A 20,958-nucleotide genomic window follows, 5' to 3' on the forward strand; every position below is an offset into this window, starting at 1 on the left:
GTCTAGCTATCACGGTTCATGAGATTTAGCCTGGTGTCAGACAGACGGACAGGCAGACAGTTGGAGTCTTAGTAATAGGGTCCCGTTTTTATCCTTTGGATACGGAACTCTAAAAAAACGATTCGGAATCTACTATTTTTATTAGTCTCATTTTACATGCCTCTAATAGATGTGAGTACCTAATGACTGACTAATAATCGTTTGTCCTTATCTGTCATTTTGACTTATGTATTTGTAAGAAAGGGATAAAACATAATTTAACTAAATCAGGCCCGTAAAGTTTTATGGATAAAGAATTACCATAAAAATGTTATCTACCGGGTGTGGCCTGTAATATGAGCAAAAAATTAAACTGTAGGCTGTACTCCTCATACTGGCCAACATTTGTTCAGCAACTTTTAAAAATAACTTGTGGTTTGATTTTTAATACACTTTAAAATTTATTCCAAGACGCAATGTATTGCGAATTCTGTTATGTTTAAGGCGTGACAAGCAACGTCAATTACAATGATATGGCGTGGCGATGGCGTCCATTGAAGATAATACATATTTACTTTGTATAAAAAATAGGGAGTCTAAATACTTCATAATTTTTAAAAGTTGTTGAACAAAAGTGTCACCATTTGAGGAGTACAATCTATGTTTTAATTATTTCCTCATGTTACAGGCCACACCCGGTATAGTAAAATCATTCGTTTAAGGAAATATTTATTTCAGTATTAAATCTGATAAGCTGTAATTGAGTAATTAGCAATTAACTTTAAGCACTAAATTGTGCGTAATTAATTACGAAAAGTGTAATTAAAATGTATGACATTAAAACCACATATTGACTCAATATTAAAATTACAATCGAATCGAACTGTTCTCAAAATGTTAAAATTCATTTTGTTTATCATACCATGTATTTTGGGTAAGGTTTAATTTAAATATGTACTTCATTGTTCAAAATAATATAATATTTTTCTATATTTTCATGACTAATGTAGTTCAGAAAAAATCCAAATATATATGAGAATAAAAAATAAATATTGGGACCTCCTTACATAAAATAGATTGAGTGGCCGGCGTTGGCCCATCGTGTAGAGGAGCCATGACACATACAGGCCAATTCGAACGTGCACGTGACATCAAATCTAATACCTCTATGAGCCCCCCCCCCACATCTAGCGTCTTTCGAGCGTCGGCGTCTACAACTCTATGGCCGCTGCTCGACGCAACGTCGACGCAACTGCGCAGCGACGTCATTTTCCATAGCGCTGACCAGACGCCGACAGACGCCGACGCTCGAAAGACGCTAGATGTGGAAGCGCCCTAAACGAGCAATTCTTGTTTATTTAAGTATATATATGTATATTTTGGGGATCTCGGAAACGGCTCTAACGATTTCGAGGGAAATTCTATATGGGGGTTTACGGAAGCGAAAAATCGATCTAGCTAGGTCTTAACTCTGGAAAAGCGCGCATTTTCGAGTTTTCATAATTATGTTTTCCGAGCAAAGCTCGGTCTCCCAGATATTTAAATATGATTCAATAGAGAAAGCACATTTATTTAGCAACGCAAGCACAGAATAAATAATAGTACTAGGTACAGAAGACTCACTCTCTAACAAAACAAAACGCGTCTGTTACGATCAGGGCAGATATGGCCGCTAGGTGGCGACAGCGCCACGCGCGGCTTATGCTTTTCCCCAAAATTGGGGTGGAACGGATGTACTTTTAGCTACCTGTAGAAAAGCGACGAAATCGCGGAGTGAGCCACGCCTGACGCAAGTGAATGATGAAATGACGGGCGAGAGAGAGAGGTATGGAAGAAAAAGACATGCTGCGCCGACCGCTAACGAATGGGAAAGGGCAAGCGAATGAGATGAGAGAAAGCTAATTTGTGACGTCCCACGGGTAAAGGTACCTTGTGGCGGTTGGCGCTTACGCTATTATTAACGCCGCTCCAATATTATTACGGCGCTATGCTACGTAAGCGCCAGCTGCCATAAGGTACCTTTTTCCGTGGAACGTCACATTTAGTTTAAAGAATTTTAGTAACACAACATATTTTTATGAATGAATGAATGAATGAATGAATGAATGAATGAATGAATGAATGAATGAATGATGCTTTTATTGGAAACACACATACACAACAACATTAAAATAGGCTTAAATCTAGGTAAATTTGAAGTTACAGGGCTGCGAGAGGTTCCAAAAAGGATAAGACTCAGCATGTGTCGCTTTTTTCAGTGTTTCTGTATCCAGTATCACCTGTGCAGCTCCCAGATGACTTGAAATTCCTAAAAAAGGGCAATAGCACGTCCGTTGATGACGACACAAGCCATTGTATGGAGGAGCTCAGAAAATGTCTCAATCCACACACGTAAGATAACATAACATAAGATAAGATTAGATAAGATAACATAGGAAAAAATAAGATTCAATAACATTAAGATACTCTCTGAACTCCTACACCCTCTGAACTCATTCAGGCAATTTGTTACCAATATCTTATAGTATATTAACATAAGATAAGATCAGATAAGATAACATAGGATAAAATAAGATTCAATTACATTAAGATACTATAAGATATTGGTAACAAATTGCATGAATGAGTTCAGAGGGAAAGGAGTGTACAGGTTTTTAAAAGGTCGGCAACGCGCATGTAACACCTCTGGAGTTGCAGGCGTCCATAGTGTACGGTGACTGCTTATCATCAGGCGGGCCGTATGCTTGTTTTCCACCGATGTGGTAAATAAAAAAAACTGTTGCCACTCTGTCGCACTCGTAAATTCGTACGTAAGTGTGTCTGATTAGATAAGATAACATAAGATTCGATAGCATTAAGATACTATAAGATATTGGTAACACATTGCATAAATGCTTCGAGCAACACCGGCTTCCGACACGTCGGAAGGGAGGGGCCCAAGCGATATCTCGCCGTACAAATCTTTCTGCCATTTTTCGCGGGGGGAAAGGTGCACACAGTCGCATTTCTCACACACTTACATACAAAATCCAAACTGTAATGACGACACAAATACATAGAAAATGACACACGTCAAAGACAAATCTTGCAAACCTCGATCTCTTTTTGTGTACGGACGAGTGACTAGTGTCACAACACGCACACTAACACATTTTCGTTGAAGTATGTCATTGTATTCTGAGAGATGAGAAGTCGGATTTGTCGCTCGACCGATCCGCAATTTGTACTGAGCGAGAAAAGTCGATAAATCCAACATTTACTTGAGACTATAATAATTGTATTTAAATGTAATTTAACGTATGATATGTAAAAAAAAGTATTACATGTGAAATGTAACACTTTCTTTTTGTAAATTTGATGTCCCCGACCTCTTTTTATAACAAAAAACCGAGCAAATAGGCATTTTTGTGCAGCAGTGTTCACGCGCGCGTCTGGACTCGGTCTAGTGAAAAATCCAAGTGCAACTAGTTTTATTACCCGCGCTAGATTAGATTGACGCGCTAATCTTCTACCTCGGCAGAGGGGAAATAGTGCGAATGCCGCCTCCCTTCCGTGTTGCTCGAAGCATAAATGAGTTCAGACAGCCTACCGCGATCAACGTACGACGTGGTTGCCTCTCTGTCGCATTTGTAAATTCGCACGAAAGTGAATATTAATGGCTCCTCTACAGGATGGCCCAGCGCCGGCCACTCCGAGGGACGCATTTATGCGTTAGAGGGAGCAAGTGATATTGTTATCTCATTCTATCGCATGGCTGCGTCCCTTGGATTGGCCGGCGCTGGTCCATCGTGTAGAGGAGCCATAATACGCGTTTTTCAGGATTTCACCAATTTGCGGGGTAAACGCTATGACTGATCGTAAACAATCATTCGAAAGCATGTGCGAACTGATTCATGAAAACTGCCGCAGTAAAAAAGGTACAGTGCCCATTAATATACTTACAAAAGGTACAGTGCCCATTAATACTTATACTTACAAAAGGTACAGTGCCTATTAATATACTTAGAAAAGGTATAGTCCTCGTCAATATACTTAAAAAAGGTACAGTCTTCGTCAATATACTTACAAAAGGTACAGTGCCCATTAATATACTTACAAAAGGTACAGTGCCCATTTATGTACTTACATAAGGTTCAGTGTCCATTAATATGCTTACAAAAGGCACAGTGCCCATAATATACTTACAAAAGGTACAGTGCCCATTAATACTTATATGTACTTACAAAAGGTACAGTGTCCGTAACATACTTACAAAAGGTACAGTGCCCATTAATATACTTACAAAAGGAACAGTGCCCGCCAATATACGTACAAAAGGTTACCATCGATTATGAAAGCAACTTAGTATTAAGTACAGACGGCAACAAAAGTAAAAAATATCCACCACTCTCAAATACCAATAAAAACCGGCTAAGTGCGAGTCGGACCCGCGCACGAAGGGTTCCGTATCATTTCAATATACAGGCATATATTCAAATTATACGCATTTCTCGAATATATAGGCATATATTCAAATTATACGCAATTCTGTAGCAACTACGCCAAGTGGACGAAAACAGGTACTGGGCGGTAAACTGACGCAATGACCCTAGATGGTAGGTATCCGTTGTGTAAATTTCATATGATAGCGTGACGTGACGTACGCGTTTGCGTTAAGTGTGATTTTGTATGGGATTTTGAGTTCCCAAAAAGTCCCGTCACACTATGAAATGAAATTTGTAGGGGAGACCGAGATGAGTTGTGACAGAGGAGAGTTGTGACATTGTCGATTTTTTGGAATCTAATAACTGTTAGCCCCACTTGCACCATTCCACTAACACGGGGTTAACCGGTTAAACCTGGAGTTACCTTGGTTACCAGTACAATTGGACACTAGGTTAACGGTTTAACCGCTTAACCCCAGGTTAGTGGGGTGGTGCAAGTGGCCCTTAGTGAGGTCGCAACAGTGTGCGTTTGTTAGCTCGCAACTTGAACTAACAAACGCGCGCTATTACCACCTAGATTTTTATTTAATAGATTCCAAAAAATCGACAGTGTCACAACTCTCCTCTGTCACAGCTCACCTCGGTCTCCCCTACTAGGGGTTCAGAGCGGCTACCGCGAAAACCGAAATTCGCAAATTGCGGGGATCTTTCTCTTTTATTCCAATGAAGGCGTAATTAGAGTGACAGAGAAAAATCCCCGCAATTTGCGAACTTCGATTTTCGGTTATAGCCCTGATAAGTATAATAAAATTGATACTAACTCATTCAACATTTCAGACCAATGGCATTATTTAAGTGATAAAATAGAAAACTGCACCGGAACATTTGGAGATTCTTCTAAAAAGTCTGAAAATTCCTCAATGCTGTTAAAATAAATTATCCAGTATGGTCTACGCTATTTTCTTCTTATAAATAAAATTATGAGTATTTGAAACTCTGATTTTTTTATTTACCTTCCTCTATAGAACGACTGGACTGAATTCGGACTACTGGCCCCAATTTTACCACGGCTACAATAAAATTGTCAGTGACATATGTCGAGCGACAATTTTATAGTCAGGCGACAGGTGACATAATATGTCACCTGTTGTAATATTATTACAATGTTATAATATATTTTCTATAGAAATACTTACAAACATGACAGGCATTTTGCTCCAATTGTATGTATTATACAATTATGTTGTGAAACAAGAATTATTTTTTCTAGTTGACATATTTGTAGAATTGTCGGTGAATCTTGACAGGAAATGAGTTATATGTCGGAATTTCGTGACAATTGTCGTGTTTCTTGTGACAATTGTCATAAACTTAGCAAGAGAAATATCTGTATTTTTTTAGATATAATAAAGTTTTTTTAATAATAGAATGAATTGACAAACTGAACTGACAAAGAGGAATACGGCCCGATGGTAAGCGGTAACCGTAGCCCATGGATGCCTGTGACGACAGCAACAGTGATGTTTTACAATTGTCGCACCTGTCACCGTGGTGAAATTGGGGCCAGGGTCTATCTGAAGGCCTACCGCGAACCACGTTCGACGTGTTGCCTCTCTGTCGCACTTGTAAATTCGTACGAAAGTGTGACAGGGTGACGGAGCGTGGTTCGCGGTAGACCGTGGTAGAACGTGGATTATCGTGGATGTCGCTCGTACTCGTCCATAATAGCTCCTCTACACGATGGGCCAGCGCCGGCCACTCCAAGGGACGCAGCCATGCGGTAGAATGAGATAGCAATATCACTTGCTCCCTCTAACGCATAAATGCGTCCCTTGGAGTGGCCGGCGTTGGCCCATCGTGTAGAGGAGCCATAACACATTAGTGCGGGCACAGAATAAATAATAGTAGTAGGTACAGAAGCTCACTCTCTAAAAAACGCGTCTATTAAGACGGATATGACCGCTAGGTGGCGCAAGCGCGAGCCGTCGCGATTGTAGCGGCGCGCGGCAACCACTATGGCTAAAAGAAATAAATAAACTTTACAGAAATAGTGAAACGTCTATAATTATTACTAAACTTCATTTTTTCCTCCAGTACAGAACTGTTTTATTAATTTCTGGTTTAGTTTACTAATGATTTTTCTCTCAGTGTTGGCTCACTCAGCGATTTAGTCGCGTCGCTGCAAGTTACAAGCGGCCGACACCAATTTTGGTGTCTATAAGAGTGACATTCCATTTCCAATTGCAGCTGCAATACTGTTCATTTTACTATGGAAATTGACAATGACAGCGACGCGTTGCCATTGGTGTCGGCCGCTTGTAACTTGCAGCGACGCGACTAAATCGCTGAGTGAGCCAACACTGAGAGAAAAATCATTAGTAAACTAAACCAGGAATTAATAAAACAGTTCTGTACTGGAGGAAAAAATGAAGTTTAGTAATAATTATAGACGTTTCACTATTTCTGTAAAGTTTATTTATTTCTACAAACAGCTCAGTAATCCTAAATCTAATTTCAACAAACAGGTGTAAGGTGTAAGGTGTATTCGGGTAATACCGAAAGTCGGATAATTCCGAAATTCAGATGAAAATCACCCTTAATTCTATCATAATAAAAGTCTCTTATCGGATTAACCGACAGTTTTCGACATTCGGAATTACCCGAGTAAACCTTAATAGAAATTGCAAGAACTAATAGATATTGCAAAAGTCAATTTGTTCCTATTAGTTAACTCTCTTTGTCCCCGGATTAAGTTTATTTTTGTAATTCTAAGTATGTTTTTGTTATCCTTTTCTCTCAGTAAATGCCTGGCGCGGGCGAGAAGCGGGTAGTAAGAATAAAAATCGGCTCATTAGGGTAAATTTTCAAGTTGATTCGTCCATGTTAATATATGTACCTATAGGTAGGTATTAATATCTGGGGAACCGAGCTTCGCTCGGAAAACATAATTATAATAACTCAAAAATACGCGTTTTCCCAGAGATAAGACCCAGCTAGATTGATTTTTCGCCCCCGAAAACCCCCATAAGTTAGAAATTAGATTAGATTACATTAGATCGAAATCTTTAGAGCCGTTTCCCAGATCCAAAAATTGTGAATCATCATAAATCATCTTATACCTTTAAAGTATAAGATGATTTATGTTATACCTTTAAAGTATAAGATGATTTATGTTTCACAATAAATTTTATCTGTCAACTTATTAATCACCATAAGGTATTTAACCACGTCGGGGTTTCCTCTTATCTCCCCCTTCCTCTTAACCTCTGAACTCATAACACCGCGTTATCAATGCGGCCCGCGAAAGCGAAATCACACAGTTTTAATGCAAATTGTAAGTTATTTATGATGACGTATCAGTTTTACGTGTGTTTTGGTAAGTTGGTTTCAGAAGGGTGTAAAAAGGGCTAGGATATGTGTTTCTAGCTTTTCTATTATGTTCTAGTTCTGCTGTGTTTGAATTTTGTTCACTGCGATGAATATCTTAATCCTATAATTTTTATATGTAACATGAATTTACCCTCTATACGTAATAAAAAACCGGACAAGTGCGAGTTGGACTCGTCCACCGAGGGTTCCGTACTTTTTAGTATTTGGTGTTATAGCGGCAACAGAAATACATCATCTGTGAAAATTTCAACTGTCTATCTCGGTCTATTCTATCACGGTTAGTGAGATACAGCCTGGTGACAGACGGACGGGCAGCGGAGTCTTAGTAATAGGGTCCCGTTTTACCCTTTGGGTACGGAACCTTAAAAATGACAGTTAAATTTGAAGAAGAAAATATGGTCGAATTTATTTTGTTTTGAAATCGACCGAAATAAAAGAAGTGCTACTCTGTTCCAAATGGTTTAAATTAAATTGAGCTAATTAGTACTACGTGTAGAACCGTGGGCTGTACGAGGAAATATATAATATTAGATATATTATATACCTAAATTATTATAAGAGACTACTATACACATTACTCTGAGAAGTAACTTGAAACTAGAAAGCTCCGTGAATACTGAAATACTCATTTAAAATATATTTTTTAATGTTTTTTTTTTATCGTGCATTTGGTTTTTACTCTTGCACAGTCGCCATCAGATATATCGGAGCGGCCCAGGTGCTCACAAATATCTGAACACGCCCCTATTGTCAAGGCGTTAGAGTGCGTGTTCAGATATTGTGAACACCTTGGCCGCTCCGATATATCTGATGGCGACTGTAGTACTTAACCTTATTTAAACTTTGAGTTTTGCATTAAAGAGTATTTAACGTAAGTATTTTAGTACCTAAAACTAGTTACCATTATTGAAATTATCTTTCGGACGGTAAAAATGTTACAAAATAGAACAAAAATCTACGCTCACTTAAATTCGTTCCACATTATTTCAAAATTGCAAGAAGATTTAACTGGTGCAAAAAGGGGAATCACTATAATCGAGCTATTCGGGAGATCCCTGTTTGACCCGTACTGAACTTTGTATCATTTACCGTTACAGAAACCTACTCGGCGCCTTATCACCAGCGAATAAAGTCCATTTCAGACTGACTCTAACTTTAGTGATTGCAGAAATAAAATTGTTATTATCTACCAATATAAAGAACGTTAAAGTGTTCGACCATCATTCACTTGTCAATCGTGCGAACGTAACGTTCAGGACAGTTTGAAATTCGAACATTCTAAATTCAAAATGAACTTCGGTCGTGTTTTGTTTTTCGTGTTCGCCTGCGTGCTGGCTTTGAGCGCGGTGTCAGGGGCACCCAACCCTCGGTGGAACCCGTTTAAAAAATTGGTATGTATACATTTGGGTCTTCTAATACATTTTGCCATAATTAAATTATGTATATATAGTTTGTTAAGGGCCATTGGTAATTGAAGTACTTTTTATGTTATTATTATAACCCTAAAAGGAGGGATGAGTATATATTTTTTAAATTAACTGTATTGTACTGCTTAGTATTGTTTGATAGTATACATCTACCTGTCCTATAAAGTCAAAACAAAAAGATAAGTATTAAGTACTTATAAAAAAAATTAAGTAAACTGTCTTTAATAAATATTATCAAAAACTAAATCTATAAAGTTCATTCTGGATTCAATGATCTCCTTTTAATTAAAGTGTTAATTTAATAGAAACTTTATTGCTTTTAAAATTGAATGTCAAGAGTTTAGGAGGGCTTAAGAGTCTTAATCTTAATGTTATAAAACTTTACGATCTCAGTTTTAAAGTCTTGTCATAATATTGATTTTTATTCGCTCTATGTACGACTGTGGCGCCGCCCTAGTGGGTATAGGATATATTGCTCTTTTTATTTATTTATTTAACAACTTTTTTGCTAAGGACAAACCACATTACTTGACAGTTGGCAACTGCCAAATGGTATGAAGATGTTGTCCCACAAAAGTTCATATTTTCACCGTGTCGTGCGTCGCTCAAAAACTTCACATAAGCCGAATGTAGGCACAATGATCGTGTATGAAATTACTAATTCTGTTTCATCATTTATTACAGGAAAAAGCGGGACGAAACATCCGTGACGGCATCATCAAAGCTGGTCCCGCGGTAGCCGTCGTCGGTCAAGCCGCGACCATTGCTAAAGGATAACAAAATGGCGTTGACGCATCTTCCCTCTCTCTCTTTCTTTACTAAGTTTGAGTAGACAGATGTTTTGATAACGGTGAAAAGCCGACATGAATCTTGAAGACTTTAATAGTACTTAAGTTTTATTTATGGAATAGAGAAACTTCTTGCAGTCCAAAAGTCATCTGGAATTTAGTAATTTCTTTAGAAATAAGTATGTACTATTTTTTATGTGTTTTGTATGTGTTATTTTTTAATGAATTTATTTTAAAATGTAAGTATGTAATGTTTTCATAAACATGTGTATCAAAATTAGAAAGCCAATAATAAGAGAGTATTTTGTCGAATAATTGTCACTTGAATTGTGAAGATGTTTTGAATATAAAATTGTATCAATTTTATTAAAATACACTATATTATTATAAATCATAAGTCACAAATATTTTTCTTTTCAATCTCACCTTACTTATACCACAGAATAAATAATCTTTTCTGTGGTCGTACACGCAAAGGGAAGTCAAGTTGTGTCAACCCTAATAATAATTGCTCGGAGCAATGCTGAGCTGAACGGAGCCGAGTTTGCACGAAGGGAAGAGTTTCGCACCCCTGCTTTTACTTTATACATATGTGGACTCGAATCACGCTTAAGTCAACTGCAGCTCCATTTCTGCTGCGACATTACTGCGGTGGCGTTGATACCACCGCTCTGAGCGGCTACCGCGAAAACAGAAATTCGCAATTTGCGGGGATCTTTCTCTTTTACTCCAACGAAGGCGTAATTAGAGTGACAGAGAAAAAACCCCGCAATTTGCTAACTTCGATTTTCGCGGTAATAGCCCTGTACCTATCTGTCAAGTCCAATGATAAAAGGACCTACATTCGCCGCTAGTAATTTTTGTTGAAATAACTGCTCCAATTATTGCGATGCGTTTGCCGATTTAATCGGTAATGGCTTCTCTACACGATGGGCCAACGTCGGCCACTACAAGGGACGCATTTATGCGTTAGAGGGAGCAAGTGATATTGCTATCTCATTCTATCGCATAGCTGCGTCCCTTGGAGTGGCTGGCGCTGGCCCATCGTGTAGAGGAGCCATAAGCTTTGGGCCATGGCAAAAAAATAGGTTTTTGTTAAACCTTTCCGTTACTGACTGAATCTTAAATGTCTTAGATCATCAATGGTATTGAGGGACGCGTATTTGGATTTTAAAAATACGTTTCTCACACCAATAGGTAGGTACTAGTTCCTATACCGGGTGTGGCCTGTAATACGAGCAAAATATTAAACTGTATGCTGTACTCCTCATCATAGACTAGGAATCCTCTAGACCGAGTTGAGAGCAATTATTTCATGAAACCGATGATGCCAAAAATGCGGGGGTGCGCGGGACGAGGTTAGCGAAGTCCCATGCCGTGATTGGTCCGTTCAAAGACACGGACGTCACACAAAGACACTTTCGACTCGAACATGGAGTAAATTTACCGTATGCATGGCAGAGGGGGTAGCGCGACTATGCTCAGTCTGGACGATATTTTGTCTGTGACTCCTCATACTGACCAACATTTCTTCAGCAACTTTTAAAAATAACTTGTGGTTTGATTTTTAATACACTTAGTTTATTCTAAGACGCAATGTATTGCGAATTTTGTTATGTTTAAGGCGTGACAATGACAAGCAACGTCAATCACTATGATATGGCGTGGCGATGGCGTCCATTGAAGATAATAGTTATTTTGTATGAAAAATAGGGACTAAATAATTCATATTTTTTAAAAGTTGTTGAAGAAAAGTGTCACCGTTTGAGGAGTGCAATTTATGTTTTAATTATTTGCTCGTATTACAGGCCACACCCGGTATGAATGAGTAGGTATGATACGTAGGTACTAAAATAGTATGATGTGACATTATTATTTAATGGTCAGAATACGCCTCTTGTCCTGAATATAGACACAACAAAGAAATAAAAATTAATACTAGCCGATAAAATACTTAAGGCCTAAGAAATTGGCAATATCCCGTTTATAGGAGGTTGTTTATTAATATAGAGAAAGGCCTTCAGTTCGGCGAAAAGACGTTAAACCTATTTGTAGGGTTTTGTACAAAAAAAGGCAATATTCCTCAGCTATTTAGCCTAGCCTATTTTTAGTATATTAAGGTTCTAATATAAGGCACATCAGACGAGACGGTTGGCGAATATTTTGTTTTTTAGGTCAAAATTTGGATGAGTGATAATAGGTAACATTAGGTATTTTCAGCAAGTAAAATTCAATATTTACCAAACGACTCCCTAGTATGTTATATACCACTCAATAATTGTTGGAGTTATGTTTTAAACTAGGTCATGTAGATATTTTTTTTTTTAGTTAGCCTGTTGTGGTGTCCCACTGCTGGGCAAAGGCCTCTCCCCCTGATTTCCATGACTCCCGTTGTAGTGCCTTCTCCTGCCAGCCACTGATGAAGGCGTCCAAGTCATCCCGCCATCTCCGTCTGGGCCTGCCACGTCCGCGCTTCTTTTGCGGCATCCACTTGGTGGCTATACTAGCCCCCCTATCCGGATACATGTGGCAGACGTGACCCGCCCAGTCCCACTTCAGCCTGGCGGTCTTTGCTTTACAATTTTACATTTCGTTTTATTTTCACATCACTCGTGACCACGCCGCAAGCAAAGCGCTTAGGATACCGGGAAGCAAAGCTTTATAAACTCAATTTTATCTACCGCAAAGTACTTATTTTAAACTGAAAATTAAAAGCGAAAGCGATAAAGATAAAACTGCGATAAAAAAGAGATAAAAACCGCCGGAAAGGTTGGTCATCTGCGATGTAATATTTGGTTGTAAACACAGACAAAACATCCTCCAGACAGCATAGTCGCGCCACGCATACGGTAATTTTACTCCATGTCCGAGTCCAAAGTGTCTTTGTGTGACGTCCGTGTCTTTGAACGGACCAATCACGGCACGGGACTTCGCTCACCTCGTCCCGCGCCCCCGCATTTTCGGCATCATCGGTTGCATGAAATAATTGCTCTAAACTCGGTCTAGATAGACTCTATCTAGACCGAGTTCCTGCTGTATCCTCTAGACTCTAGAGGATTGTAAATTGTGTCTATGGTTGTAAATAGGGAGTGCTCCTGGTACTTGTTTTCTATACAAATACAGTACCGGAACCGGGAATTCCCGGTTCTCGCCATACAAGCTCAGTACCGGGAGCATTCCCTAGTTGTAAATTTTCGCGCAGAAGGCATTACATAATTCTGAGGGAAATAAAATGTTTCTATGAACGAGTTTACAGTTTCGGCAGATTTTGCCGAATCTGTAAACATCTCAATCTTAACATTCTTAGGGCCACTTGCACCATCCCACTAACCCGAGGTTAAGCGGTTAAAGTCCAGTGGTGGGCAAAGTACGGCCCGTGGGCCATCTCCGGCCCGCCAATGGATTTTATCCGGCCCGCCGCCGGTCCTATGAAATAATTAGTATATGGCTTTGGCCCACTATTACCGCAAATTAAAATAAATTTTGGCTACAATTCTGGCCCTCCACTTAAATTTCCTAAACTTTCTGGCCCCCCATGAAAAAAGTTTGCCCACCACTGGGTTAAACCGTTAACTTAGTGTCACATTGTACTGGTAACCATGGTAACTCCAGGTTTAACCGGTTAACCCTGGGTTAGTGGAATGGTGCCAGTGGGCCTTAACCTCGTAAGACCCAAGTAAATTTTTGCGCTTTTGAATTTAGAACTTTCTTTTATTTCTATAAGGGCGACTTGCACCATTCAATAACCCTGGGTTAACCAGTTAAACCTGGAGTTACCATGGTTACTAGTACAATTCGATACTGAGTTAACAGTTTAACTAGTTAACCCTGGGTTAGTGGGATGGTGCAAGTGGGGCTAAGAGTTCAAAACCGGGTGCCTTTGTTTCCCATAAAGTTTTAAGTCATAATGTATTGTTTGTCATATTATCGTTAGTCATAAAACTGAAACCGTTAACTTTCAGGATTTTCTTAAGGTTACTCTGTAGATAGGTTAGGTTAGGTTAGGTTTGTTTAATGGCGGGGTGCGGGATTGGTAGACCTCCTCGTGGTGCACCCTGGGAGGGGGGGGATAGCCGTTCAGTTGCGCGTTAGCTGTTTTCCCTCTGCTAACTACCAGTCACAGTGTGGGCATGGCAGTCGAGTCTTCTCCTGCGTTGGCTTTAGTGCCGTGTTTGTGTTGGTTGGCTGCTCCCGACATGCCTCAGCTAATCTGAGGCGTCAGGGGATGCAGCCGTCTTGGAGGTGGTGCGTTTGCATCGCTTGTTGTCGGGGTCCGATTCAGGGCCAGCAGCCGCTTGGCGGCGTGGGATGGCGAGCCTTCAAGGCTTGCGGCGCGGCGGGTCTGGCAGTCACGGTATGTGGCTGCTGGGTTGGTTTAGGCCTCCCGTCGGGCAACCCGCAACCCGCACTGAGCGGGTCGGGGGCGCTACTCACTGAGAGCAGCGCTACGTGGAGACAACCACTATAATAAATCCCCAATCCCAAGGTGAGCGGATCGTGCCGATGGGATGCATGGCTGGAGGGAGTCCAGTGCCTAGCGTGCGGGGGAGCTCACCCCCGAAAAAAGAGACGACGATGTGGAGTCATCGCATTAGGAATCATGAAGGTGAATTGTGAAAAAAGTCCCCTGGCGGGTCTCCGAAAGGAGGAATCCCGTCCGCTCACTTCGGTGGGCGGTTGCCCTTCGTATGCAGGGGTGGGCAACAATCGCCTCGTAGGCCGGCAGGGTGCCGGTCTTCGTGAACACAACCTTGGCGCAATGAAAACGGACTCTGATGCATTATGGAATCAGGATTTTGTCGAATGGAAGGTGAAAGACTGCGGCCCGATGTCGTACTCCAACACCACTGACCTTTGCTTGAACGCGGGAGAGCGCTCAAATGGTAATTTGGGCATATTAAGACTGAGGGGCGGCGGTTCGCCGTCGCGAGACACAAATGGCCGGGTCACCCGTGCATCGGCTCGTGACAAAGCTGTCGAAACTAGGGTTAGGACAACAACTACAGCGGCCCCCTCAGAGAGTGAAGTTACAGAGTTACATGAGATGATATATGAAGGAGGAGAATGTTCTGGAGTTGAAGTCGAAAAAGCGCTGGGCACAGGTTTTCAGTCTGAGGACACTGGAACCTCACAGATGCAGTCGTCCGTCAGAATAACACGGCTCTCAGAGTCAGACTCTTCAGTAGCCAGTATGAAGACAGTGGGATCAAAAGCAGAAGGTCTCAATACCAAGTACTGGCGTAGAAAGGGAGAAAAAAGACCGGCTGATGAGCTCAGCGTATCCTCCGCCTCAGAGAGTGATGTCGGGGCACTCAGTGAAGGTGCCACTCCAAAACACCAAAACAAATTCTCCAAGATAACACCAAAACGGGGTAGAGGCCGGCCGCCAACATCAGGGCATTACGTGGATTGTGGAAAATCCCAGGTGCACCTCAGCGCAGAAAAAGCGCGAAAAAGACAATTACAGGCGGAAAAAGATCTGGCCGCCCCTAATAATGCATTAGCGGAAACAGTGGCTCGAGAGCAAGCAGAACGCCTGATGACGCGCCAGGTGCTCCCCGGCAGTCAACCTGATGAGCAAACTTTTGCTGCTCTAAACAAGGACGTACAAGATGCTTTGAGCACGATACTACATGTCACGAATACGTCGGGCCACCTAAAAGGCACATACCAGAGAGATTTAAAAGCGTCTGTGGCTAAAATCGGAGCCGCTTTTGCGGAGGTTCGGTCCCGCACTGCCACAGAAGAAGTTACTCGCCTAGAGGCAGCAAATGCGCAACTGTCATGGCAGTTGTCCGAATTAAGAATACAGGTTGACGAGTTGCGAAGGCAACCTACAGCGGTTGCTGAGCCTGACATTCGCCGTCTAATTGAAGAAGTCTCACATTCCACACGCGATCAGTTCAGCAATATTCTGAACGCCCGACTAGAAGGCTTAGAGTGCCGTCTGCTGCCGGAACCTCGGTTGAGGCCACCATTAGCAGCCGACCGAAAAGCAGCGAAAGCTACTCGCGCCGTGCCAGATGTCCAAGAGCCTAGCACATCAACCGCCCAATCCCAGGCAGCTGCGAACTCAATTGCGACCGCTGCTCCGGTCTCTACTGGCGGAAAACAAACTACAGCCCAAAAAAGCAAAAAGGGCAAGCGTACCAGCTTGGCAGCTCAGGAAGCGGCCGCGGTCAGACAGGCACCTGCGGCACCTACCGTTCGATCGAGTCCGAGTTCGGAGCCCACGAAACAAAAATGGAGTACTATAACGGGCAAAAAAAGCCAAGGAAAGGCGACAAGCCAGGCGGCCAATGGGACCAAGGCGCGCAAAAATGCCCCTAAGTCGACCCCGCGGAAAACCAAACTCAAGCCGCCTAGAACTGCTGTTATTACTCTAACGCTGAAGCCAGAAGCAGCGGAGCAAGGAGTAAAGTACGAGACGGTCCTGGCCAAGGCTAAAGGGAACATTAAATTGGAGGAAATTGGCATCTCTCAATTGCGCTTCAAAACCGCGGCAACGGGTGCTCGAATGTTGGAAATTCCCCCGGAAACAGAAAACGCAGAGAAGGCAGCCGATGATCTGGCCGCCAAACTCCGAGAGGTTGTCGGCACCGACGTGCATATTCAGCGGCCTGTTAAATGTGCGGAAATTCGCGTTTCTGGAGTGGACGACTCCGCAACCACTGAAGAGGTAGTAGCAGCACTGGCTGCAGAGGGCGGTTGTGCCGCTGACGCAATCAAGTCCGGCGTTATATCTCGTAATCATAATGGATATGGGTCGCTCTGGCTAAGCTGTCCGGTAGTAGCAGCAAAGAAAGTGGTTGAAGTGGGCCGTCTCAAAGTCGGATGGGTATCAGCGCGGGTGGTGCTACTGGAAGCCAGGCCACTAAGATGCTACCGTTGCCTCGAAGAAGGACACGTAGGTGCGAAATGTGACAGGGGTATAGACCGTAGTAGCATTTGTTTCCGCTGCGGTCAACCCGGACACAAGGCTAGAGAATGCTCTGCTACTGACCCGCATTGTGCTATTTGTGAGGCTGCTGGAAAACCGGCAACACACTCGCTGGGCAGCAAAGGTTGCTATGGCGGAAAACCCCAAAAGGCGAAAAGAGTAGGTAAACCAACGAGCGAAAGTGGATCTTCTCAGTTACATCCTTCTGATCGGCCCAACAACCAATCCCAAGAGGACGAGGCGGAACCCATGGAAACCACACAATAATATGGCTCTTAAGTGTCTGCAGGTGAATACTAACCACTGTGTCATGGCCCAGGACCTTTTGGTGCAAGCTATGGCGGAATGGCAAATAGATGTGGCTGTGGTCTCGGAGCCCTACTTTATCCCCAATCGGGACGACTGGGCCTCAGACCACAACAATACAGTAGCCATTATAGCACCGGCTACAACTGGATCCCTTGAGAATGTTGTGAGAGGGAGAGGGTTCGTGCTTGCTGTTATAGGTGGCATCGCTTTCATTGGCGTATATTTCCCACCTAGTCTCACGCTCCCTGAGTTCGAGCAGGTGATTTCGGATGTCGGCGCCCTGGTCGGACAAATATCCCCAATCCCTGTGCTGGTGGCCGGAGACTTCAATGCCAAATCCACGGCGTGGGGATGTCCAGCGACAGACGTCAAAGGGGAAGTCCTAGAAGAGTGGTCGATATCATTAGGACTGGCTGTTCTCAACACCGGGTCGGAAAGCACGTGCGTGAGGCCACAAGGAGAGTCAATAGTGGACATAACTTTTGCGTCAAACGCCTTAGCACGCCGTGCTCAAAACTGGAGGGTGGTGGTTGATGCAGAGACGGCATCGGATCACCGATATATTCGTTTTGATGTCGTAACTCTTCCTGCTGCCACTAGGGGAAATCGACCGGCTACAGGGGACAGCCCAAAGTGGAATGTAACGAAGCTAGACAGACAGCTCGCAAAAGAAGCAGCCATAGTCGAGTCCTGGGGGCACAGTAATTTTCCAGCGGAAGTAAGGGTTGAGCATGAGGCCGAACAACTCGGCGCTGCAATGATCCGCGTGTGCGACGCAGCGATGCCGAGGGCTAAACCTTTCTCGCCGAAGCGACGAGTGTACTGGTGGCGACCAGAACTCCGCCAACTGCGGAACGATTGCGTGGCTGCGCGCCGTCGATACACACGCAGTAGAAGAAGGCGCATCAGAGTCCAAGAGGAGGAAAATGCTCTTTACGAAGTGTATAGGGCCGCTCGTAAAACACTTCAGACTGCTATCGCGCAGGCCAAAGAGGCAGCCTGGGAAGAATGGCTGGAAACGCTCAACAGGGATCCATGGGGCAGGCCATACCGGGCCGTAAGACAAAAGTTTCGACCCTGGGCACCCCCACTAACCAGCAGTCTTCAGCCAGATCTTTTGGAGAGAGTCGTTAGTGCTCTTTTTCCAGAGAGAGGCATGTTTGTACCGCCGGCCATGGAACCCACCACAAGACCACCAGGCGTGGTAAGGGATGTTCTGCCAGTCACAGAGGTCGAAATGAGTGTTGCTGTCTTGAAACTCCGCTCCAAAAAGACAGCCCCCGGACCAGATGGCATACCTGGGCGTGCCTTGGCGGTCGCGCTAAGTGAGATGGAGGAAAGAGTCAGAGACCTTTTCACCGCGTGTCTGACCCAGGGGCGGTTCCCTGATAGGTGGAAAATGGGAAAGTTGGTGCTCCTTCGGAAGGACGGGCGCCCACCTGATCAGCCGTCGGCCTACCGCCCCATAGTGCTGCTCGACGAGACGAGCAAACTCTTTGAGCGTATAATCGCAACTCGTCTCGTCAGGAGCCTGCAGCCGGGCTTGAGTGACTGCCAATATGGCTTCCGCCCGCAGCGCTCGACACTGGACGCGATTGAACGCGTAAGGGATTTCGCCGAGGAGGAAGTGTCTCAGGGTGGAGTTGTGATGTCCGTGTCACTGGACATCTCAAACGCATTCAACACCCTACCCTGGGAGACAATAAAAGCGGCACTCAAATATCACAACGTGCCCTATTATCTACAAAAAACAGTGGCGGATTACTTTGCCGGGCGCGTTGTGGTATTCCCAACTAAGGACGGCAGGGGGAGACGGGAGATGGCGTGCGGTGTTCCACAGGGCTCGGTGCTGGGCCCACTCCTGTGGAACATTGGATACGACTGGGTCCTACGCGGGGCCTCTTTGCGGGGAGTCAGCATTACCTGCTACGCTGATGACACCCTCGTATCGGCCCGTGGCAGGACCTATAGGGAGGCCGCCTATGTAGCAACAGCAGGGGTTGCTTACGTGGTGCACAGGATCCGGGCGCTAGGTCTGGAAGTCGCACTGCACAAATCCGAGGTTCTGGTCTTCCACGGGCCTCGGAACAAACCACCGGAGGGAGCCCAAATTACCGTGGGAGGAACTTCCATCGCCGTCGGGTCGACGATGAAGTACCTAGGACTCGTTCTCGATGGTAAGTGGAAGTTCGAGGAGCATTTCAGGCGATTGGCTCCGAAATTGCTGGCTGCAGCCGGAGCCCTTGGGCGGATTCTCCCAAATCTAGGCGGACCAGGAGGAGCGTGCAGGCGGCTTTATTTAGGTGTGGTGCGCTCAATGGCGCTTTACGGGGCGCCAATATGGGCGGGCACCCTGACAACTCGAGGTGCGGCGCTATTGCGTCGGCCGCAGAGGGCCATAGCTCTCAGGGTGGCTAGAGCGTATCGCGATAACTCGCACGCAGCAGCCGGTCTGCTAGCCGGGAGCCCGCCTTGGGACCTTGAAGCCAAGGTTCAGTCCGCGGTCTATTGGCGAGTGCTAGCAGCAAGAAGGGAGGAAAACTGGCCCGCCCCTCAAGAAGTTCGAAAGTGGCGGGAAGAAGCACGAGAGGTGCTCTATGCAAAATGGTCGGAGCGTCTGGAGATCCCGGGATCTAGCCGGGACCTGGTGGCCGCTGTTCGGCCCGTTCTAAAAGAATGGGTCGAACGCAAGCACGGTGTACCTTCCTTCCACCTCACACAGCTCCTGACGGGGCACGGCTGCTTCGGCTGGTACCTGTGTGAGAGGGTGGGAAGAGAGCCGACGACAGTGTGCCACCATTGTGATGGAAGAGCCGTGGACACGGCCCAACACACGCGCGAGATGTGCCCTGCGTGGGCAGAGCCTCGCGTTGCCCTGGCCGCGGCTGTGGGAGGAGACCTCTCACTGCCGGCGCTAATACGCCGTATGATCAGCAGTGAGGAGGCATGGGCGGCAGTGGCTTCCTTTAGCGTCACCGTTCTGACACAAAAGGAAGCCGCAGAACGATCGCGCGAGGACGATGCGAACTCGCTTCCTCAGCGCCGAAGGAGGCCAGGTAGGCGGAGAAGAGCCTTCGCAGCAAGGATTATGCCGCCTTAACGGGAACCTGCGGGTGATGGGTCGGGAGTTCCATCACTCGCTTGAAGAGGTTTCGAGCTGGAAGGCCCTCAAGTGTTCCGAGGTGCCTTCAGCGGAGTAAGCTGCTAGAGCAGCCCCATATGATGGGCTCGCAAGAGCAACGCCGACGGGGTATCGGAGGCCTATAATCGAGTTCCCGAAACCCCGCCTACAAAGCGCGCGGCGGAACACCCCAGGGGGTTTAGTCCGTGGAAGTCGGACATACCCACTGAGCTTCTCCCGGGCCAGTAGGATCCATAAAGGATTCCCCCTGGGACATCAAAAAAAAAAAAAAAAAGGTTTGTTTAATGGCAATCCTGAAAAGTTACGCGTTTCTGAGAAAAACCAATTATAACTAACGAAAATTCGGATAAACAATACATTATGACTTAAAACTATTTGGGAAACAATAGAGACCCGTTCAAAACTCGTATTTAATTGGTACTTGTACAAGTACGCGGGGACTTACGAGGAAAAAAGTTCATCCAGACAGTCTTTAAAATTCAAGATATAGTCGCACCAATAAAAGTCTGCAGCGGATTTGATAGCCCACGCAGTGTAAGTGTTATGTATACGTCATAAT

The 20,958-nt window shown here is 44.3% G+C and overlaps 2 protein-coding genes across 2 annotated transcripts; both read left to right on the forward strand.

Moving 5' to 3' along the window:
• Positions 1-870: 870 nt before the first annotated feature.
• On the forward strand, positions 871-5,338 carry LOC134675334 (uncharacterized). Its single transcript, XM_063533541.1, has 4 exons — positions 871-913; positions 2,238-2,370; positions 3,799-3,896; positions 5,241-5,338. The coding sequence occupies exons 1-4, from the start codon at positions 874-876 to the stop codon at positions 5,336-5,338; spliced, it is 369 nt and encodes a 122-aa protein (XP_063389611.1). The 5' UTR covers positions 871-873.
• Positions 5,339-8,995: 3,657 nt separating this feature from the next.
• On the forward strand, positions 8,996-10,145 carry LOC134675321 (cecropin-like). The gene is made up of 2 exons (XM_063533527.1): positions 8,996-9,184; positions 9,905-10,145. The coding sequence occupies exons 1-2, from the start codon at positions 9,083-9,085 to the stop codon at positions 9,995-9,997; spliced, it is 195 nt and encodes a 64-aa protein (XP_063389597.1). The 5' UTR covers positions 8,996-9,082; the 3' UTR covers positions 9,998-10,145.
• The last annotated feature ends 10,813 nt before the right edge of the window (positions 10,146-20,958 follow it).

Source organism: Cydia fagiglandana, chromosome 21 (assembly GCF_963556715.1).
Source record: "Cydia fagiglandana chromosome 21, ilCydFagi1.1, whole genome shotgun sequence".
In the NCBI taxonomy this organism is placed as follows: Eukaryota; Metazoa; Arthropoda; class Insecta; order Lepidoptera; family Tortricidae; genus Cydia; species Cydia fagiglandana.

Bases quoted from the DNA above. Each gene is read 5' to 3' on its own strand.
- LOC134675321 (XM_063533527.1), top strand. From the start codon at position 9,083: ATGAACTTCGGTCGTGTTTTGTTTTTCGTGTTCGCCTGCGTGCTGGCT. The intron at 9,185-9,904 runs GTATGTATACAT...CATTTATTACAG, and splicing joins GGAACCCGTTTAAAAAATTG to GAAAAAGCGGGACGAAACAT.
- LOC134675334 (XM_063533541.1), top strand. From the start codon at position 874: ATGTTAAAATTCATTTTGTTTATCATACCATGTATTTTGG. The intron at 2,371-3,798 runs GTAAGATAACAT...CGCGTTTTTCAG, and splicing joins AAATGTCTCAATCCACACAC to GATTTCACCAATTTGCGGGG. The intron at 3,897-5,240 runs GTACAGTGCCCA...TCAACATTTCAG, and splicing joins AAACTGCCGCAGTAAAAAAG to ACCAATGGCATTATTTAAGT.